This window comes from Phoxinus phoxinus (assembly GCF_949152265.1).
Source record: "Phoxinus phoxinus genome assembly, chromosome: 16".
Classification (NCBI taxonomy): domain Eukaryota; kingdom Metazoa; phylum Chordata; class Actinopteri; order Cypriniformes; family Leuciscidae; genus Phoxinus; species Phoxinus phoxinus.
Window position 1 is genome coordinate 26,430,566 of NC_136891.1, and position 18,740 is coordinate 26,449,305.

At 37.8% G+C, this 18,740-nt stretch overlaps 2 protein-coding genes across 4 annotated transcripts; one reads left to right on the forward strand and one right to left on the reverse strand.

The window, feature by feature from the left end:
- Nucleotides 1-566: 566 nt before the first annotated feature.
- enpp5 (ectonucleotide pyrophosphatase/phosphodiesterase 5) lies at nucleotides 567-10,857 on the reverse strand. 2 transcript variants are annotated; one of them, XM_079584159.1, is made up of 4 exons: nucleotides 10,726-10,857; nucleotides 4,273-5,123; nucleotides 2,447-2,623; nucleotides 567-2,313 (listed from the first exon to the last, which is right to left on the reverse strand). In XM_079584159.1, the coding sequence occupies exons 2-4, from the start codon at nucleotides 5,093-5,095 to the stop codon at nucleotides 1,931-1,933; spliced, it is 1,383 nt and encodes a 460-aa protein (XP_079440285.1). In that variant the 5' UTR covers nucleotides 5,096-5,123; nucleotides 10,726-10,857; the 3' UTR covers nucleotides 567-1,930. The 2 variants fall into 2 exon arrangements, with proteins under 2 accessions (XP_079440285.1, XP_079440284.1); XM_079584158.1 differs by lacking the exon at nucleotides 10,726-10,857 and adding an exon at nucleotides 6,419-6,539.
- fam167ab (family with sequence similarity 167 member Ab) lies at nucleotides 7,315-16,349 on the forward strand. Of its 2 annotated transcripts, none has more exons than XM_079584161.1 (4): nucleotides 7,315-7,447; nucleotides 11,249-11,317; nucleotides 11,490-11,849; nucleotides 15,613-16,349. In XM_079584161.1, exons 2-4 carry the CDS (start codon nucleotides 11,294-11,296, stop codon nucleotides 15,874-15,876), a joined length of 648 nt encoding a protein of 215 aa, XP_079440287.1. In that variant the 5' UTR covers nucleotides 7,315-7,447; nucleotides 11,249-11,293; the 3' UTR covers nucleotides 15,877-16,349. The 2 variants fall into 2 exon arrangements, with proteins under 2 accessions (XP_079440287.1, XP_079440288.1); XM_079584162.1 differs by having other exon boundaries at nucleotides 7,344-7,447; nucleotides 11,249-11,391.
- Nucleotides 16,350-18,740: the final 2,391 nt, after the last annotated feature.

The window sequence follows — 18,740 nt, forward strand, 5'->3', positions numbered from 1 at the left end:
TTTTGGCACCAAAACTCCTACCCCTTTTTATATAAATTTTGGATGGTATAACATTGTGCAAAACGCAGATAAGCTAAAACTTCCCACTAGTCTAATATTTCGTCTCTCTATCCTGATTAGCTTACATTGATCTTAGTGCAACACGGGGTAGTTTGACAACTACGGCTTCATTTCATTAACACATTAACATTAATCTGCCAAATTTAACAACTGCATTTAACAAATTAATAAACAAAACTACAATGGGTATGAGAGTTAACAACAAATTCAAAAAGCAACTGCTACTAATGTCCCTTCATTTTTTTCTTCAAAATCTTAACCACCCATAACATTCAGTTAAAGGAATATTCCACGTTCAATACAAGTTAAACTCAAACGACAGCATTTGTGGCATAATGTTAATTAACAGAAAAATGTTGAACTTGTTTTCTTAATAAATAAATGTTTTAAAAGCTAAAATGTCAAAGTGCCCCTATTATGCTTTTTCGACTATATTACCTAGTGTGTGTAATATAGCTATTTGTGAATGTAAAAAGTTTTAAAGATAAGTGCAAGTTTTCTTCTAAAAAAAAAAAAAAGAAAAGAAATTATGAACTGCTGAAACGAATTGTCAGCAATTCCAATAGGTTTGTAACAAATTTGCACAATGGCAGGCTATGGTTACAGGCTACAGCTCCATTGGCTGACCGCAAACAAAGTCTACTTTGACCCTCAAACACAGTAGTTGTAGCTGAGGCCTGGAGGAGTTTGGTTTGTGTTGTCGACATGTCGAGAAGATGCTGTTTTCAGCGCTGTGAAATCCAAAAATGCACTTCCAAAGATTCGGGAATCAAGCTGGAATTGATACTGTACATTTCAAGCGCTTTCAGGAGCTCATGGAAATCAGGGGTAATTCGAGACTGAATCTTTGAATGAACCGGGTTTAGACTCTTTAATTGAGGTGATGCTGCAATGTTATTATGAGAAGAAGAAAAAAAAAATATATATATATTTTTAACCTTGGATGGATGTAAACCTTTTGTAGAAGACCTCCGAACCTTTAGCGTAATAGGGGCACTTTAAAATAAATGTCATTTTAAAATATAAAATATGAGTTCAAAAGTGGCAGTAAAGATGGCTTCAAAGCATTTCTATTTCAAATAAATTTAGTTCTTTTGAACTCTATTCATCAAAGAATCCTTTATTTTTGGAGGATTTAAAAGCATTATAGTTTATAAAATCACTTAAAAATGTGCATATTATCTGAGCTGTAAAGCCATGTAAATGTTTTTAACAGTAATTTAAATTTTCTATACTATTGAAATAGTGAGATTAGTAGAGATGGTGAAATATTGAAACGTTTTGATGTTTATGGATTGGTTTCCTTCCATTCTAAGTACCTCACTGTGTCCCAGATGTTTTTTTGTTTTTTTTTAAGAAAAGGAGGAACAAGTTTAAATTAATTTCTATAATAATCAACATTATGCCACAAATGCTATCGATTTAAACCCACACTGAACCCGGAATATACATTTAATGCAAATTCAAGAGAATAGGGCGAATCTCTCTCTTATTAAATAAATATCAGCTTCAAATTGAAAGGAAAAGCATGGGGATGCTAGCCATTTTTCTTCATATACTAGATTTTAATGACAAGATTAAAGGTATCACTGACAGCTTCACCAGAAGAGGGCACTATTGGCTTGGTCAGGTTTGATTTTTGTCACCACCTTTTTCCACTGTAGCATCGTTCCCCATATTGCTTTTGGTATATTTGGCTTTGGCATGGTACCGTGGATATTGATCGCTTTTGAATTCGAGCGACCATGCTGACTGCTTAAAAAGTGTAATCAGAATTATTTTAGACTGAAATGAGATCTGTGGCACTGGATGAAAAATTCAGTGCTGCATACTTTAAGAAGCTCACATGAGAAAAGTGACGTGTTTGAGCCTACAGTAAGGGTTGTGTTATCTCACTATTGGACAGATGCAGTGACGGTAGCTGCCTTTGTGTCACCTGCTGCACAAAGATAAAGAGAAACCCGATCACGAGTGCAGTGCCGAAGATGGATCCCACTGCCCAGGCGTAGGAAGTCTCTCTGGGCTCGAGCGGCGCCACTGGTTTTGGGGTTGACGTCTCCACTAAGAGATCCTGCACGCTTGACAAAGAGCCATTGTTGGCCAAGGGCTTGAGACCAAGAATGCTGCACATGAGAGGATAGAGGTCGACGGAGCGCATGGAGGCCTTGGTGTAGGCTCGGCGGAAAGCGGGTCCGCGGGCGACAAACACAGGTTGCATGCTGGGAAGGCTGTTGTTGTAACCATGGTTTCCCACTGTAAATCAAACACATGATCATTAAATAACGGCAAAGGTATCATCATATTGATAAGCAAGCACGTCGACGACATTAATGTGTTGTCAAATGTGTTCGTTGTGCTTCAATTAAGTGTAAATAACAATACGCACACATAAAAGATCCATTTCTGTTCTGCATGACCGTCCATCCCTCTTTGACCTCTATGATCAGAGGCATGATCCTGGCATTGCGTCTGTAGTGGTAATGATCTGGAATCTCCTCCTTTTTATAGACAGCCATGTTAGGGTTGGCGTTCTTCAACAAACTGTAGACCTCTTCAAGTTTGCCTGGGGTAAGAGGAGGGCAACACTCAAATACTGTTCACACAGAATGCGTTTTTCATTGTTTTTCAAAGTAAACACGAGCTAGACATGTTTAAACATTGCGCTCGCGTCTTTTGCAGCATCTCGTGCATGCTTTTCAAAAAATGTGGCGCTTAAGTTAAAGGTAGGGTTGGTAATCCTGTTCAGAAATTTTTTTTTTTATACTGGGTGAAATGGTCCTTCCATTCTGATAGTAGTCAATACATTATGTGTTCAGAAAAAGGAATGAAACAAATCTGACCTCTGTAGCAGCTGTAGGACAGTAAAAACTCTGACCAATCACTGCCATTCGGTGCGAATGTAAAGAACCAATCAGATGCCTTCATGTCTCGTGCCCGAGCACCACTGCGTGCACAGCAGTGATGCGCGGGTCAATGTAAACAACCCGCACCCGACCGACGTTTTGTTTTCAACTAACCGCCCGCTTAGACGGAGGAACTAGGGGTGCGCATTTTTCAGAATGCTGTATGATATAGCCTAGTGTTTTGTAATAAAGGCTTGATTTATTCATTTATTTCGTTTCATTTTTTTAACAGTTAAGATGCTGCATGTGTTTATCCAGTCTAATCGACTTGTGCGTCTCTCCCCCGACTTTCCCAAGAAAAACCCCGCCCCCTCTCAGCAAATAGGCTACATAAAACTGACATTACTGAGCTATATGCGTTTAAAAGTAGCCTATTAAAATGGCACAATGGCATTGCTCAGTTCAACGCGTTGGGAAATCGGGCATTTTGTCCCGCGTCAGCTTTTATTCAAAAGTTAATAACGCGCTCAACATTCAAAAGGTAAATGAGGATTTCCCACTTTCATCTGCAGACTACTCGTGCGTCATCCTCGCGCATTCAGCCAATAAAGTGTAGACCTATGTATTTCATAGAACATTGTGTCTAGTACTATATAAATTACAAAGGTAAACGACCCGACCGACCGCGACCCGAATATCATTAAAAATATTTTTGGATGACTCGTAACCGCGGGTAACCGCAGGCACCCGCTCATTTTGGATCAACCCGCGCATCACTGGTAGGTACATACAGCTGACTCCAAATGTGGATGCGCGTTCATGTTTGTGGGGGGGCGTAGCTTTGGACGGAGCACTGACAGGAGGGGGCGGAGCTTAGAAGAGGTGCCACTTTCAAATCTGGCTAGCTCTCCAACATTACCTACTCTAGCTTTAAAACAAGTTTAATGAGTTTCCAGACCTTGCATTTATTTTCACTCCACCGACCCCCGTCTCGCGGTTTTTTTTTACAGCAAAAACACCTTTTGCGTGAATGTGCCACCAATTATAACAACATATTTTTTCATTGACGATTGGGTGTTTCTTAGACTACAGGCACTTTTGACAATTTACTAATAAAATCTATTAAAACACTTTACACGCGCTCATTAATACGTTTCCAAAGCAGTATTACTTTGATCTACTTTGAATTCATAGACAAATAAAGAGCCTAAAGTGGAAGAAACATGTGATTGCATTAATAATAATAATAATTTGTTACATTTTTAGCGCTTTTCTAGGTACTCAAAGCGCTTTACATAGAAGGGGGAATCTCCTCAACCATCTCCAATACTGCATTAAACAATAACAAATGCTTTGTTTTCATTCTTACCTTCTTTCGGCAAAATACCAACTACAGGACTCTTGTCTATCCATGTGTAAAGATCTCGGCTGACGTAGGTGTCCAGCTCAATGATCTTATCATGTGATAACTGAGTCATTCCATGATCACTTGTAACAATGAGATTGACTTTCTCATAAAGGCCAGCGATTTTGAGCTTGTTCATGAGGGATCCCAACTTCGCATCGATGTCTGCTATGACTGGATCCATTTGTGGACTCTCTGGCCCCAAGTTATGCCCGCTCTCGTCTGGCTCCTCCCAATATAAGACACCAAAATTGATGGCCTTCGGCCCTGAGAACCAGTCAATGAGTTTCTCGACTCTGGTCTCAAAGGGTACTGACGCATTATAACGCAAGTAATGTGTCGGGTACGTTCCACCAATTGCTACATCTGATCCAGGCCACATGGCAGCTCCGCTCTTCCAGCCAGCCTTTTGATTGGTCACCCACAATGGCACGGCCTCCTCCCACCACCATGCATCGTACACTGAAGATCCCTCCATGGAAAACGACTGGTTGTGAATGGGGTCGTACATTTCGTTAGCAATGATGCCGTGGGTTTCGGCGTGTAATCCTGTCACTAAGGTGTAGTGGTTCGGGTAGGTCTTGGTGATGTAGGTGTTCTCCACTTTCTCCACCTGCACACCCTCTTCCATCAGGGCATGAAAACTGGGCGTGGGTACTCGGTTCACATAGTCCCAGCGGAAGCCATCAAAGGACACCAGTAGCAGCTGGCTTTGCTCCTCTTGCTGGGAGCTGGATGTCTGCAGCAGTACTAATAAGCAACTAAGGAAGCAGCTCTGGTATGGCATGATGCAAGTTTTTCTATGAAAGGGAGACCTAGAAAAACAAAGGAAAGAAAGTTTGGACCATTAACAACATTCATATGATCACATTTATCTTTCTGATTAAGGTCAATATTCTGGTTAAACCTTTATCAGTTATTGGAATTCCTATTGCATACATCAGCATATTGCTAATAAGAAATGTGCAATCATTTCTGGAAATACTAAAGATGCTCTGTCTTGCCATTTATTATGCTAAAAGAATAACATAGAACATAGAAGAAAAACATAATCAATTTAAAATAAATCACATGATGTCCTTAACAATAACTTAAGAGACAAATATTTTACAACATGTCGGCCATAAAATATCCATGTTTATAAAAGATTAGTATACAATCTTTCAAAAAAAACTTTTTTTTTTCAACATCTTGACTTTTCAGAAATGTCAGTATCTAATATCATCCAGAACCATCTTTGTTTGGACATGCACATATATGAATTAATGTTGGGTTATGGTGGATATTCTGAACAAGATGTTAATATATTTGTCTTTATTTCTAGAAACCAGAATATTGACTTAATCGTAATCTGATTATGGCAATAAAAATAATGGCAACAATATATACAGTATATAGCCTAGCTGTAAAAGGGGGATGCAACTTTGTGAGAAAACAAAATTATATAACCACTGCACTCATCAACTGACACATTGTTGAAATAAAAAAAAATCCATTTAGATGATCTTGACTTTAAAACAATGCAATCGGTCGCGCACTGTGTCATGAATGGCGTATGCATGTACGGATATGTCATATTCGGTCATGAAAGTGCAGCCTACTTTCAGAGCGCCTGCTCAGTTAACAGGTGCATTCCTCTTATACATAATGTAACAACTACATGGAAACATTTCGGTATATAACGCTCTAACATGTTGAAACGGGTTTCAAATAGCCTACCGAAATAATTCAATTATATAGTGCGTCACTAGAAATGGAACATCATGACATCATACACAATGCAGCGCATTCAGCCGCCTGTGGGCTAATGCTGATCGCTCGATTCACTCTTGTCCTTTAAAAAAAAAAAATCTACAAAACGATCCTTGTGGGGGTTCTTTCACATCAACCTCAACTGACCAGTGTGCTTCTCCATTAAACGGCAGCTGGTGTTAACAAACGGGAAACGTAGCTCAAGTTAGCGCAGTGCTCTATGACAACTCTTTATGTCATTACGTTACATCGCGAAAATGTCTCCGACATCATGCATCTTCACAGTTACAACCAGTAGGCTACATTTACAATTAAACGCATATAAACCTGAGCTCATGCAAGCAACCGCTCAGCTTACCTCTCTCTGTGTGCGTGGAGGATATTTGGCTCTGCAAAAAAATAAACACAGTCACAGGCTCGATCACAGGAAGCTCCGCCTATTTTTCGCTCTCCATCTCATTAGAGACGATGTTACGGAAATCATTAGCGATAAATTCTAACACGATTCATTTTAATTTCATTTAAGTTTATATATAGGCTGCTACGTGCAACTATTCCGGCTACATTTGTGTTTGTTTGTGATATTATTAATAAGCCTATTTATATTTTGTCAAATGTGAACAAAAGCAATAGAGTAGACGTATTGCTCATCCTAAGAACAATTTCTGTTAGCGAGGGTTTACCATCACATTCTGGCTATTTTGTTTGCTAGGCTGTAAAAGGCTGTACAGGGTTTAAATTATAAACATTCTCCACCAGAGGTCACTCAAACATAATAATAGTCAAGTCATCAATAGGTATTTATTAACCCAATTGCCTAGCCTGCCAATATATGCATTCACGTCTTCTTGGATAATAATGGAAATGTATCACGACAAAATTGTGTTCTTCTTGCAGCCTGCTTTTCTGTTTTTCTAAATTTTTAAAGAACTGAAATAGCTACACAAAATAACGCGCAATCCCACATAGGCCAACTGTGAAATTCTATAAGAAAATATTTATGATTAAAATGCTGAATTAGATGTAAAATTGGCCTTTTAAATTTCTTGATATTTATTATGATATTTCCACAGGATTTATATTGTGATGGATGGATGCACAAGTGGACAACGGTCATCTATAGCCTGTGTTTTCGAGAAGTCTGCTAATGCTGGCCTTTCCTTGCTGTGAGATCCGGGGATGCTGCTGCTGGACTCGCGGCTTTGAGCAGATTCTTTACCGTCTCCACGACGACCACAACCTGACGCAACTTACGCCCCTCCTCCATTCAAGCCTCTCATCTCATTCAAGACACAAGTGTGGTGGAGTAAAAGCAGTGTTGTTGAGCTCTCCAGTAGAGCGGGACTCGAAGACTGTCTACAAGTGCCTGATAAACTAGGCTATGAAGGTAAGAGTCATCTTTTCTTTAATGCTATCCGTACGAAGGTAGTGTTCAGACTCTCTAAATCCCATATGAACTGGATATTCTTCGATTTTTTTTTTTTAGAAAACAAAAGTTGGCTATTTAAATCTTCATTATGAGTCAGCCTACTGAGCTGGTGGTGCTCTGGAAGTTTTTATTTTTATTTTTTTTAATGACTTACTTTTAATCAGATTTTTTAATGCAGGATCTACTTCACTTGGTAACTGAGGATAATCTTAAATGAACTCTTTACTTTTTAATCAGCAGCTTTCACTGAGCTGGTTCACTGGTTATTCAACACCCTGACAAGTTTTTATTTAGTTTGTGTCAGTTAGGCCGAGTTAATCATTGCTATGTGACATGTGTAATAAATAAACTATTTGGTAATAATCAAAGAAATGTTGTTATAACATGAGATGTAAAAGACAACTGAACAGCTAAAACGGAAAATTACTAGTCATTTAGGAAAATACCTTATTTATGATCATACTGGTCATGAAGCGCAACTCTGGCTGGAATAGTCTATTTTAACTCCAAATAGGACAATCATTTTATGCTGAGAAAAACAGATTTGCACTGCGATATGACAGTTAAGTTCACCGCATCTAATTAGACATGGATAAATTCAGTCATGACTAGTTGTAAACTGTCTGTTTGGCCAGAGAACATTTAATATGTCTGGAAAAAACGGAGAATTTTCCCCTTGAGATCTGCATTCTAAACAAAACTTTAGAGTGTGTGGAAAGAGATACAGCACTCAAAACCATTATTATGAGTCACGAAAACAAAACAAAAATGGTAAAAGTAAAAGTATTCTATTTAGTGCTGTCAAATCGATAGTCTTGATTAATCATATCTATAGGCCTCTATATATATATATATATATATATATATATATATATATATATATATACACAAACTTTTATTATGCGATTAATCGCGATTAATCGATTTGACAGCACTAAATATTATATTATATTGTTAACTTTCAAAGCTCATTTAGTCTGTTGATAAATATCACACTACTGGCATTTACATATTCATGTAAACAGAATGAACCTGTTGTCATTTGTTTCTCACATTCCATACAGTATTTTCATTCTCTTTGTAGATACTTTTTTCCACCATGAATTAACGTTAGTTAGTTTCGCATTTTAAAGTCACCAAGGCTTTTAAGAAGCACGTTTTTTCAGTCTAAAGTGAGAGTGGTCTGGGATGAATGGATCCCCCTGTGTGATGAGTGACGCCACTGCCGCCACACACAGAGCAACGCGCTAAATGAGCCGAGTTTGATTAGTCCTGGAGCCGTGTGGAGGTTAAAGCGAGGCCAATTAAGAACCAACACACTCTAACATCCACTCCTCCTATGGGAAGGACACATTCCTAGAGCAGCTGTGATGATGAAATGCATCAAGGCAATATGCCAAACACTATATCACACGTACATTAGACGGACAGCTTTGTGGGAAAGCATTAAAAATGTGGGTGGTCCTGAGACCAATTACATTATAAGCACTGTGCACAATGCCCATTTGTTGCCTGTTACTTCATATGATAATGTCGGTCCAGCAGGAGTTTTGCTTATCTGTATTAGAGTAATGAGAGACTGTAATTGAGCGGCATTATATTCTTTGGTCATTGTCACATGCAGGTCTGGCTGGTAGTGACATTTAGTTCTTTAGAGCAGACAGTCTTCAGTGCTGCTGACTCATAGGCTGGGTTTAGTTGCTATGGAAACCACCCGCTTTGTAAGATTGAGCCTGTGATATAAGGCATGGATGGAAAGTGTTCATGTGATCAGTAAACTGCCCGTTTAACCCATGATTTACTCCAGAAGATCTGGATTAGGAGGTAGAATAACTTCTGATTTTACATAACTTCTTTCCATTCTTTTACTTTCACTCCAAAAAATGCATGATTTAATATTAGGTATTTGCATCTATTTGATTTAAATATCATATATTCAATGTGTATTAATTTAAATGACATCAATTTCATACAAACTCATACAGGTTTTGAACAATTCGAGGGTTTGTAAATTATGACAGAATTTAAATTTTTGGGTGATCTATGCCTTTAAATTGAACGACTTACCACATGGTTTAGGGGAAAGTGGGGTGAGTTGTGCAGTTTCTACTCGAACTTTAAAGTGAGGCCATGACAGTAATGCCTTCAACTTAAGTATGTACATATATTTCAGGATGTGGTGCATCCCTGAGAACAATAACTTTGGATCTGAAATAAATTGTTTCAGAAATATATGCTTTTGGGAAAAAAGTGGTCTCGTGGCACAACTTGCCCCTGGTGCGGGGTAAGTTGTGCCTTTGGGGGAATATGTTGGGGTAAATTGTGCCAGTGATTTCTGAAGTAAAACAGAACATTTTAATGTTATGAACTGTAATGCTATTTAAAAGCAAGACAAATTTAATACAAAATGATTTAAGGTTTATTTAGATATTGTCACCCTATTAAACTGTTAGAATACCATAGCATGCGTTTTTCCTACTATGGTAAATTGCATAGGGATTTTGTATTGAACATAACTCTGGATCACAGAGACAAGAGAGCGGGCTCATTTTACTTAGACGACCAATCAGTCTCTCAGGATCATTGTGAAGCTATCAAGCCATGCCCTAGCAACCATTTAGAGCACCATAGCAACACAATATATGATATCTGTGAATCATTTCAGGCAAAAAGGCTTTGGCAATAGATGCCTGTTGACATACATAGACATACAATAGAACGCTGTCTGTCAATTACGTAACATAAGAATAAAGTGACTTGGCTAATTTCTAAACACCCTATTGTGACTTAGGCCACTTAAAAACATAATAAAACTTCTCTTTAATAACATAGTGCAAACTCAAAACTGAAATCAGTGTTAGCTAAATTAAACAAATGGCAGGTATAGGCCTAAGTCAAACACGAATGAGGCATGCCCATCTCCTCACTTCTCCAGATTATCCCCTGTGAGTATGGAGGTATAGGTTGTTTGGATCTGGCACAACTTAACCCAGGCCCTTTGGCACAAATCACCCCAGACCCACAAGTTTAAAAACTAGCATGATCCAGCAGTTAAGAGCTAACTTCATGCTAACTGTATAGATTAATTGTATAGCCTGCTAAATCACTAAAACATGTGTGAAATGTTTTCAAACTTGTCTATACATGTTCAGACACTACAATCCAAAACCATTAATCATAGAAATTTTACTTTGAAAGAAAAAAACAAACAGTTTTTTGAGATAAAACGTGCTTACCTCTCATGCCATGTATCTCTCTACTTTGGAGGATGAGTAAAATTGATTGCTTTTCAAAATTATGTGGTCACATGACCAATTTCTTCTATGGTTTTCCAGAAACAAGGGGTGGATCTTTTTCCCCCTTGGCACAAATCACCCCACTCTCCCCCTATAGGGCTAACTGTGGAACAAGCGAGATTTAGTGTCAGTTTGAGTAATTAGTTAAAAGACTGATTTAATCAAATGGATTGGATGATAAATATATAAGTTATTGTGTATTTTAAAACACACCCGGTTTATTAGTACTTTTAGATAAATCTCATTCTTACTAGTTTCATTGATAACACTTTATTTTGATAGTCCACTTTAGACGTTCCACTAACTATAAGTAACTTTGCAACTACATGTGAACTAGCAGTCATTAACAATGTCAAATTGAAAAGGATGGTGAATTTAAATGTAATTGATACACATACATATTTAATATCAGGCCTAAACATTTAAATAATAAAAAGGTAACCAAGTTTGTTTTCGATTGAAGGAAAGGATCAAGAAGCAAGCTATGTTTGGATGACTACACTACTGGATGATACTGCTGGAGAAATGGAAGGTCAATATCTCCATTGCTGATTTATTTTATAGCCCCTCAGACTAACCATCCTGTAACTGCAAGCAAATCCAAAGGTCTGTATCTTTATTGATCAAACAAGGCGATGAGATCATCTGACACTTAAATTGATTTTCACTGTTTATTTTTGGCGACACTAACCACTTCCTCAAAGGCCATGGATGCGAGCTCAATACCTCAGATTAATATAGAGGACTATGATGGCCTTGAGGTTGACGTTGTCCCAGATGATCACTTGAGGAACTTGAAAGCACTGACTGAGAAGCTGAGACTTGAAACCAGAAGGCCGTCCTATCTCGAGTGGAAGGAACGAGTGGAAGGTCAGAGCTTTAAAAGCTTAGCCATGCCAGAGAGCTCATCAGACCTGGAGAAAGGTGCTGGACCGAAGCCCAGTGCAACACCTCAGAGGAACATAGAGAATTCCCAAGTGACTGCAGGAAACGGCCTGATCTCTAAAAGCCTTACAGGGTTCGATAACATCGACGAAGCTCTGGTTTGGCTTAGAAAAGAACTGGTAAGTCAAAATGTTTCAAAACCAGTTTGTATCCTAATTAGGACTTGATGTCCGACTTTTGTGGCGCTCTTGCGGTTAATAAACAGAAGTATGCGTCTTGCAGAAGAACATTGTAGCCGGAGCTACTTCTCTCTTTTCTATGACGAGTCACACAGGTTCTGGGCTACTCTGCACAGAGAATATAAACACTTATTACAGGCCGTAGCGATTCAAGATAAGACAACAACAAGGTTTGGAAGATGGATTTATGATGCACTCGCTCATTATATATCTTTTGTCAATTTTGAGCGCGTAGTGTACCTTTAAGTGGCATTATTTCTGAATTAAAATGACATATAATTAATGCTAATATTTTTTCAACAGCATAAAGTCAAAAACATTAGGGTGATAAAACTTGATATTGACATGGATCCAATTCTTGAAAGAAAATCTTAATTAGATCGGCATAGTATAGGCCTGGATTTACAGACAGGGCTTAGATTAAGCCAGGATTAGGCCTTAGTTCAATTATAGGGCATTTAAGTAGCTTTTATAAACGTGCCTTAGAAATAAAACAAACATTACTGGTGTGCATCTTCAGACAAAACAGTGGCACTGACATATTTTAAGATATGTTATTATAAGTCAAGTCACCTTTATTTATATTCATACAATAAACAACTTTACAAGGATAAACAGGAAAATAATGATTAATTGATGCAAACAAATTCTACTGTAAAGCAGATCTATGAAGAAAATGGTGTCATTGTTCCAGATGAGGTCAGTTCAGTGTTGATTCAGTTCTGTTCAATAACAGTGTGAAGATCATAAAACATGAAATTGTAGAAAAACAGTGATGTCATCTTTCAGCTCAGTACAGTTCTCATCCAATTGTATCAGTACAGTCAGATCAATAATATCGCTGAATATTGATGATGCCTTCACATGCTTCACATGGATTATTTGATACCCAAGAGTTGGGCATGCCATAAACTTTAAACATGGCGGAGGGGTGAACGATTGCTGACTGGTTTTCAGCTACATCGCCTGGTCGTTAAAGCAGTGCATATTTACATATAATAATTTGAAGCAGATTGTTTGTTTTATACACATCGAAAATAGCCTGTATTTGACTGAAATTCCAGAGTCGTCAGCAAGCTGACTATCTAGATAGTGCGGTTAATGTCTATGGTTGTCAATGAAAAAAGACGCTAAATATAATTTTGGCTTTAATACGATTTTCCATATAATAGGCAAGATTAAACCTGGTGTCCTCCGTTATTCCTGTTCTTCCGACAACAAAGCACTTGAATGTGATGAGCTCATAATCACGACTTTAGAAGTGAGAAGTAGGACATTTCCGATAATATGTGAAGGCAGCAAAAGTCCATAAGAGGAGTGGACTAATTTATTTTGTCCACCAAATAGTCATATAGTGTAACCAACATGCAAAAACAAACAAATAAAACAATAGGAAATTATACGGGACCCCTGAAAATCCTCATGACTGTGTGTCAAGGTCAAGTCTCATAAAATATCAGAAAAACAACAACTTTTGTTATAAATGTTAATTCAGTTACAGATAAAACGTCAAGTGGTGCTACTCCCCCCAATATTACACTCTAAAAAAAAGTGGTTCTTCAGTGGTTATTTGCAGTGCTCATGGTGCTATATAGCACCACCGCCATTTTAAGAACCTGTTAACCTCAGTTTGGTTCTTCAGCGGTTCTTCAGCAGTTCTTTGGGGTGGTTAAAATGCTCTTATGTTTCTACATAGCACCATTTGACAAAGGTGAGGTGCTATATGGCACTTAAACTGGTTCCCCTATGATTACAAGCCAATGAACCACTTTTAGTGCTATTTAGCACCATTTTTTTGAGTGTATATATATATATATTATATATATATTATCTGGAAAAATATATTTTAAAAATGTGAAATAATGATTGTGAACACTCGTTCATTCAAGGTGTATGTGAAATATATTTTGTTTTCTTTCTTGAAAATGGTTAAAAAAAACTAGATTGTTAAAAGATTTATCTTTTTACACTTATTTGTCATTATCAGGTTCTCACAGATAAATCAGATTTTTCAAAAATAATTGCTGCTTATTTTGCAATCATCTTTTGCAAAGCATCCCCATTAGTTAGCTAATTTGAATGAAACAATGGAGTGAATGTGCAGGCCTCCATTACCTCATCACTGCGTGAGATTGCCATTCATGTTAAAGTGAGTGGAAAGGATGGTGAGCAGATGAGCATGAGTGTTGATCGGTCTGTTTCCTCGCTCTCTGTTCCTGTAAGTGTAATCACTTCTCTTCCACTGAGCCATGTGGTTCATGGCATACTTGTATGCACAGTCTATTATAGCCGCTGCACGCAATGAGGCTCCTTTCACCACATCAGAAGCCTTTCTTCTACTGCCTTTGCCCCGTGTGTGTCCATAAACATTTGCGCAAAGGAAATTGGACACAAAAACAAATAAACAGAGCCAGTCGAGGTACAAGGGGACTTCTGCCGATCCATACCACCTCTCCCAATTTTGAGCCCCTTGTTATGTGAAATGGACAAAAGCATGTTTGCTGGATCTACATGTCCATGTTTATTTAAAAGGTTAGAAGCGATTAAGCAATTAAGAAGCAATAGGTTCACGCCAGGCATTTTGCCATGCGTCTGAAAGGTCTGAACAATACCATTTAAAAGTCAGGAAGATTTTTATTCATTCAGCAAGGAAAATTGTCAAAAGTGACAGTAAAGACATTTTATGTAAATAATGTTACAAAAGATTTCTATTTCAAATGAATGCCGTGTATTTTAACTTTCTATTAAGAATCCTGAAAAACAATATCAAGGTTTCCACTAAAATATTGAGCAGCACAATTTCATGATTTTGTCCCTTAAACTTTTGAAGTGAATATTTCTCAAGTAATGACAACATGTAGAAAATCAGCTGTTGGCCTATCAGTGGTATATTCTTTTAATTTATGTAATATTTGCAGGCTATCAATAGAGGACTGAGGCGCTGTTTACACAACACCGTTTTCGATTAATAAGTGAAAAAAATGTATGCGATTTGGCTGTTCATTTACACGACAACGGCATTTTGGGGGCCTGAAAACACAAACTTTTGAAAAAGTGCACGTTTTTGAAAAAATATACCATTATGGTCTCCTTGTAAACCTGTAAACTAGAGAAATGCATAATGCGCATGCGTATTACATGTTCAGTCTATAGGTGTGTGATTTTTCCTTTATAAAGTCACATCGCCAACTACTGGCCTGGCATGAATAATACAGTGTTTTTTTAATTGGTATCATTTTACCAACGTTGTTGTCTGTACTTTAAAAAAACACAAAGGAAAAACGTTTCTGTTTTTGGTACATTGTTGTCGTGTAAACGTACCTTAAGTCTGACACATTTTGATTTGGTACATAAACTCCATGACAGTGACACAACAACCACATTCAAAAATGCAGTTAATATGACAAAGTAAAAAAAAAAACTTTGCACAAATAAATAAATTATAAAAAAAACACTGAAATATTCCATAAAAAATAAGAATTGTCCATTTTGATTTCATGGTGACTTTAATTGTTCATTTTTTATTGTGCAGTTCCTTGTGCTTCTAAACCTTAGTCTGTGTAAAATAAGCCAATATTGTTTCATAATGACTAAGTAAAGGTGTATGTTTCATAATATTCTCTATGAATTTTAGTAGGCGTAGAGTCAGATAGTTCTCTTTATAAGCCTTATTGAGATTCTCCTAAATTTGATTTATTCACAGATGGAGATGCGCATCCAGGACCAGCAATTGGCACGCCAGCTCATGCGACTACGCGGTGACATCAATAAACTCAAAGTGGAGCAGACATGTCACCTGCACCGTCGGATGCTCAATGACGCCACCTTTGGTCTGGAGGAGCGTGACGAGCTGTCGGATCTTTTGTGTGATGGACCCGTCACTCCGGGGTTTGGCCTCTCTTCACCACTGCGCCTCATTGGTGTCACAAAGATGAACATCAACTCCAGACGCTTCTCTCTTTGCTAGACATTTTCTGAGTGACCATACAGGAATAAGGAGAACAAGTGACTCAAAAAGTGAAATGAATATACTTTGACAACTGTTTTGATTGTTGTCACAGAACATCCTGTGCCTCTTGGTCTATGTACTTGTGCCAGTGAAATCATTTGAATTAATCGAATGAACAATGGACAATGACTTCTAAAACATGTCTGACCTGTTAGCCATGGCTCTATGCCTTACGTACAATTCTTGTTGTGGTCATGAGATATCAACAACTGTTTCTTTCCAAATCTTATGTGCACCCTTTGACATGAAAGGCTGTTACAAAACAGGAGACACTATAAATCTAGTGCCTAAGATACCTTGTTTTAGCCCAATTCTAAAGCAGTATTCATGGTGAAAGAAACCCCATAATGCAATGCGATAAACTTAGTAAAGCAATACATACAAGATTGTGGATGGGGCGTTGATTATGAATAAACGATGAATCAACAGTGAAAAGTATTGATTCATGTCATTTAAATGTGGTATTTAACCCTCTCCTGCACACATTTTGATGGTAAATGATACAAATGATTCCACATAATTTCTTGCTTCATTTGGGAACAATTTATTGATAAAACAGACTCGTCTTTCAGTAAGGAATAATTGACGACGGACGATTGAATTATTAGAATGGCGCTAGCTGTTATTACTTCGCTAGTGAGACATTTCATGTAGCTTTTAAGTTGTTCAACTATTTTACTGATCAAATCTTCAGATCAGCGCTGAAAACACGTTTCTGTGCGAGTGTGTGTACGTACTGTATGTGTGTGCGTTTGAGTGGGGGAGAGCAGGAGATAGAATGGGATAAAACATGTGAATAATTAATTTTTATCCTATTGTTTACTATATTTATCTGCTTGGTCAGTGTTGTTGTGGGTTTTGGTTCTGTAGTAGCCTGGTCCTACCAGACTCTCGTACATTACATTTGTACAGAGAGTCTGGCCTCTCTCCATTGACAAGCGTTAACTTCCTTGGAGGCGAGTCCTCTGTTGAAGTTTAAAACTATTGGATCTGCCCAGAGCCACTCTGGATCTGCCATAACCAATCGCTAACGCTTGGTCGTGACGTATGACGACTCAAACTAGCGCACAACCTCAAGGTCATCGTTCTCAGCCACTCCCTCTGTTCGCTGATTGGACCGGTAAAAAATTGACCGGAGAAAACCCAAGAATACACCACAATCCCAGATGTAGTACTGAAGGAAAATGAATATTGAGCTGAAGTACGTAGGAGGGCGCAGCCAGGCTAGTTCTGTAGTTTGTAAAGATAAAAAAAGATTAAAATAACTGATATCATTTGGTGAAGTTATACAGAGCTGTAATGCGGTCAAGACCTGCCTGGAACTACTTCAGCCGGGCGTTTCCCTGAAAATAAATCCACACCATAGAGCGTTCGTAAACCAATCAGTTTCAAGCATTCAACAGACCCTTAGTTTTATTTCAGGAACCCGACTGTTGCATTTAAAATGAATCGAGTCTTCCATGTGGAAAGCACAAAGACTTGCTGCCTATGTAGAGCACTCCAAATCGTTCACTTGTATGAGGTTTCATTATGATTACGATCTAGGCCGTAGTGAGGCAGAGCTACAGCCTTAATTCAGTTTTGCTTATATTACAAAAATGCCTCAAGCATTTACATCAATCTGCATATCTGCTCTTTTTAAGATTTTTTCTACACACATGCATTTCTATTTTATATGGCAAAATGAACCCATATCTTATATACATAGCTTGGTTGTGCTTGGAATATACAGTAAATGTATAATTTGCTATGTACTGTGTAATACTATCCCAGTCTATAAAGCATCTGTGGGGAAGCATGCAAGATTTTTCACAGAAAGTTTCTAATAATTCATCCATATAATACAGGAATAAATGTTTTAAAGTACATTGTTGCTGAGTTAGTATGTCAGCATGAAAGGAAGCAAGGAGGGTCAGCACTGCACCGCTTTGAGCTGATGCCGATCTCCAAGTACGGTATAGCAATTACTCTTAAGTGGTTCCATTTTGCCCAATTTGGGAAGAGCGTCTCAGTAGATCTCCATCATTCAAATGGCATGTTTTCATAAACAAAAACTCCAGCAAATGTTCAAAGGCCATGATAATAAGTGCCATTACAAGACTCATCTATCTTATTCATGGATGTTTAGGAGTTTCCTGTTTGTTTAAACACTGCGATAGTTGGGTTCAATTGGTTTTCTTGTTAATCTTGAACATTTACAGTGCTTTTTTAATGAATGTGAATATTGTGCTGCACTCAGCGGGAACAATAGGTCTACCTCAGAGAAAATGTCTTGGCTTTCTTATTCACGTTTCTTCAAAAAGATGGAGTGAAACCTGCTCTGGACAAAAGCTGAAAGGGTGTGTTTCAAGCCAACGTTCTCCTTCAGGAAGGTAGTGTTTCACATCCCTTCTCAGTGACTGGCTTTTGTGTCTGGCCAAACAAGCCTTGATTAATGATAAACTCTCTAAGCATTCTGGACAGCTGAAATTCAGCCCCACGTACAGTAGTTGCCATGGTTTCACAATTAGAAGTTGTAATACTCACAGTATTATAACAAAAGTCAGTACCTACCTAAAGACCTAAATTTTGGCATTCAAATTGAAATAGCATGGAGACTTTTCACTGTTTGTACTGGAAAATTGCATATTTTGTGTAAAGCCACAGAGTGCAACAGTTGGGTTGCGGAAGTAGAAATTCGATACATTTTCTACACAGGGGAATTTATTTAAAATGATAACCGATAAACCTTTAAAAACAGACTTGCTGTGAGCTACGAGGTTGTTTATCGATTTTTAAAGCCATCAACTCGCACTATTTCAACTTATTTTAATTAATCATGT

Excerpts from the sequence above, each read along its gene's own strand:
- enpp5 (XM_079584159.1), bottom strand. The coding sequence starts at position 5,095 with ATGCCATACCAGAGCTGCTTCCTTAGTTGCTTATTAGTACTGCTGCAG. Across the intron at positions 2,624-4,272 it reads TGGTATTTTGCCGAAAGAAG|GCAAACTTGAAGAGGTCTAC; the intron begins GTAAGAATGAAA and ends CTCTTACCCCAG. Across the intron at positions 2,314-2,446 it reads CAGAAATGGATCTTTTATGT|TGGGAAACCATGGTTACAAC; the intron begins GTGCGTATTGTT and ends TTTGATTTACAG.
- fam167ab (XM_079584161.1), top strand. The coding sequence starts at position 11,294 with ATGATACTGCTGGAGAAATGGAAG. Across the intron at positions 11,318-11,489 it reads TACTGCTGGAGAAATGGAAG|GCCATGGATGCGAGCTCAAT; the intron begins GTCAATATCTCC and ends ACTTCCTCAAAG. Across the intron at positions 11,850-15,612 it reads TTTGGCTTAGAAAAGAACTG|ATGGAGATGCGCATCCAGGA; the intron begins GTAAGTCAAAAT and ends ATTTATTCACAG.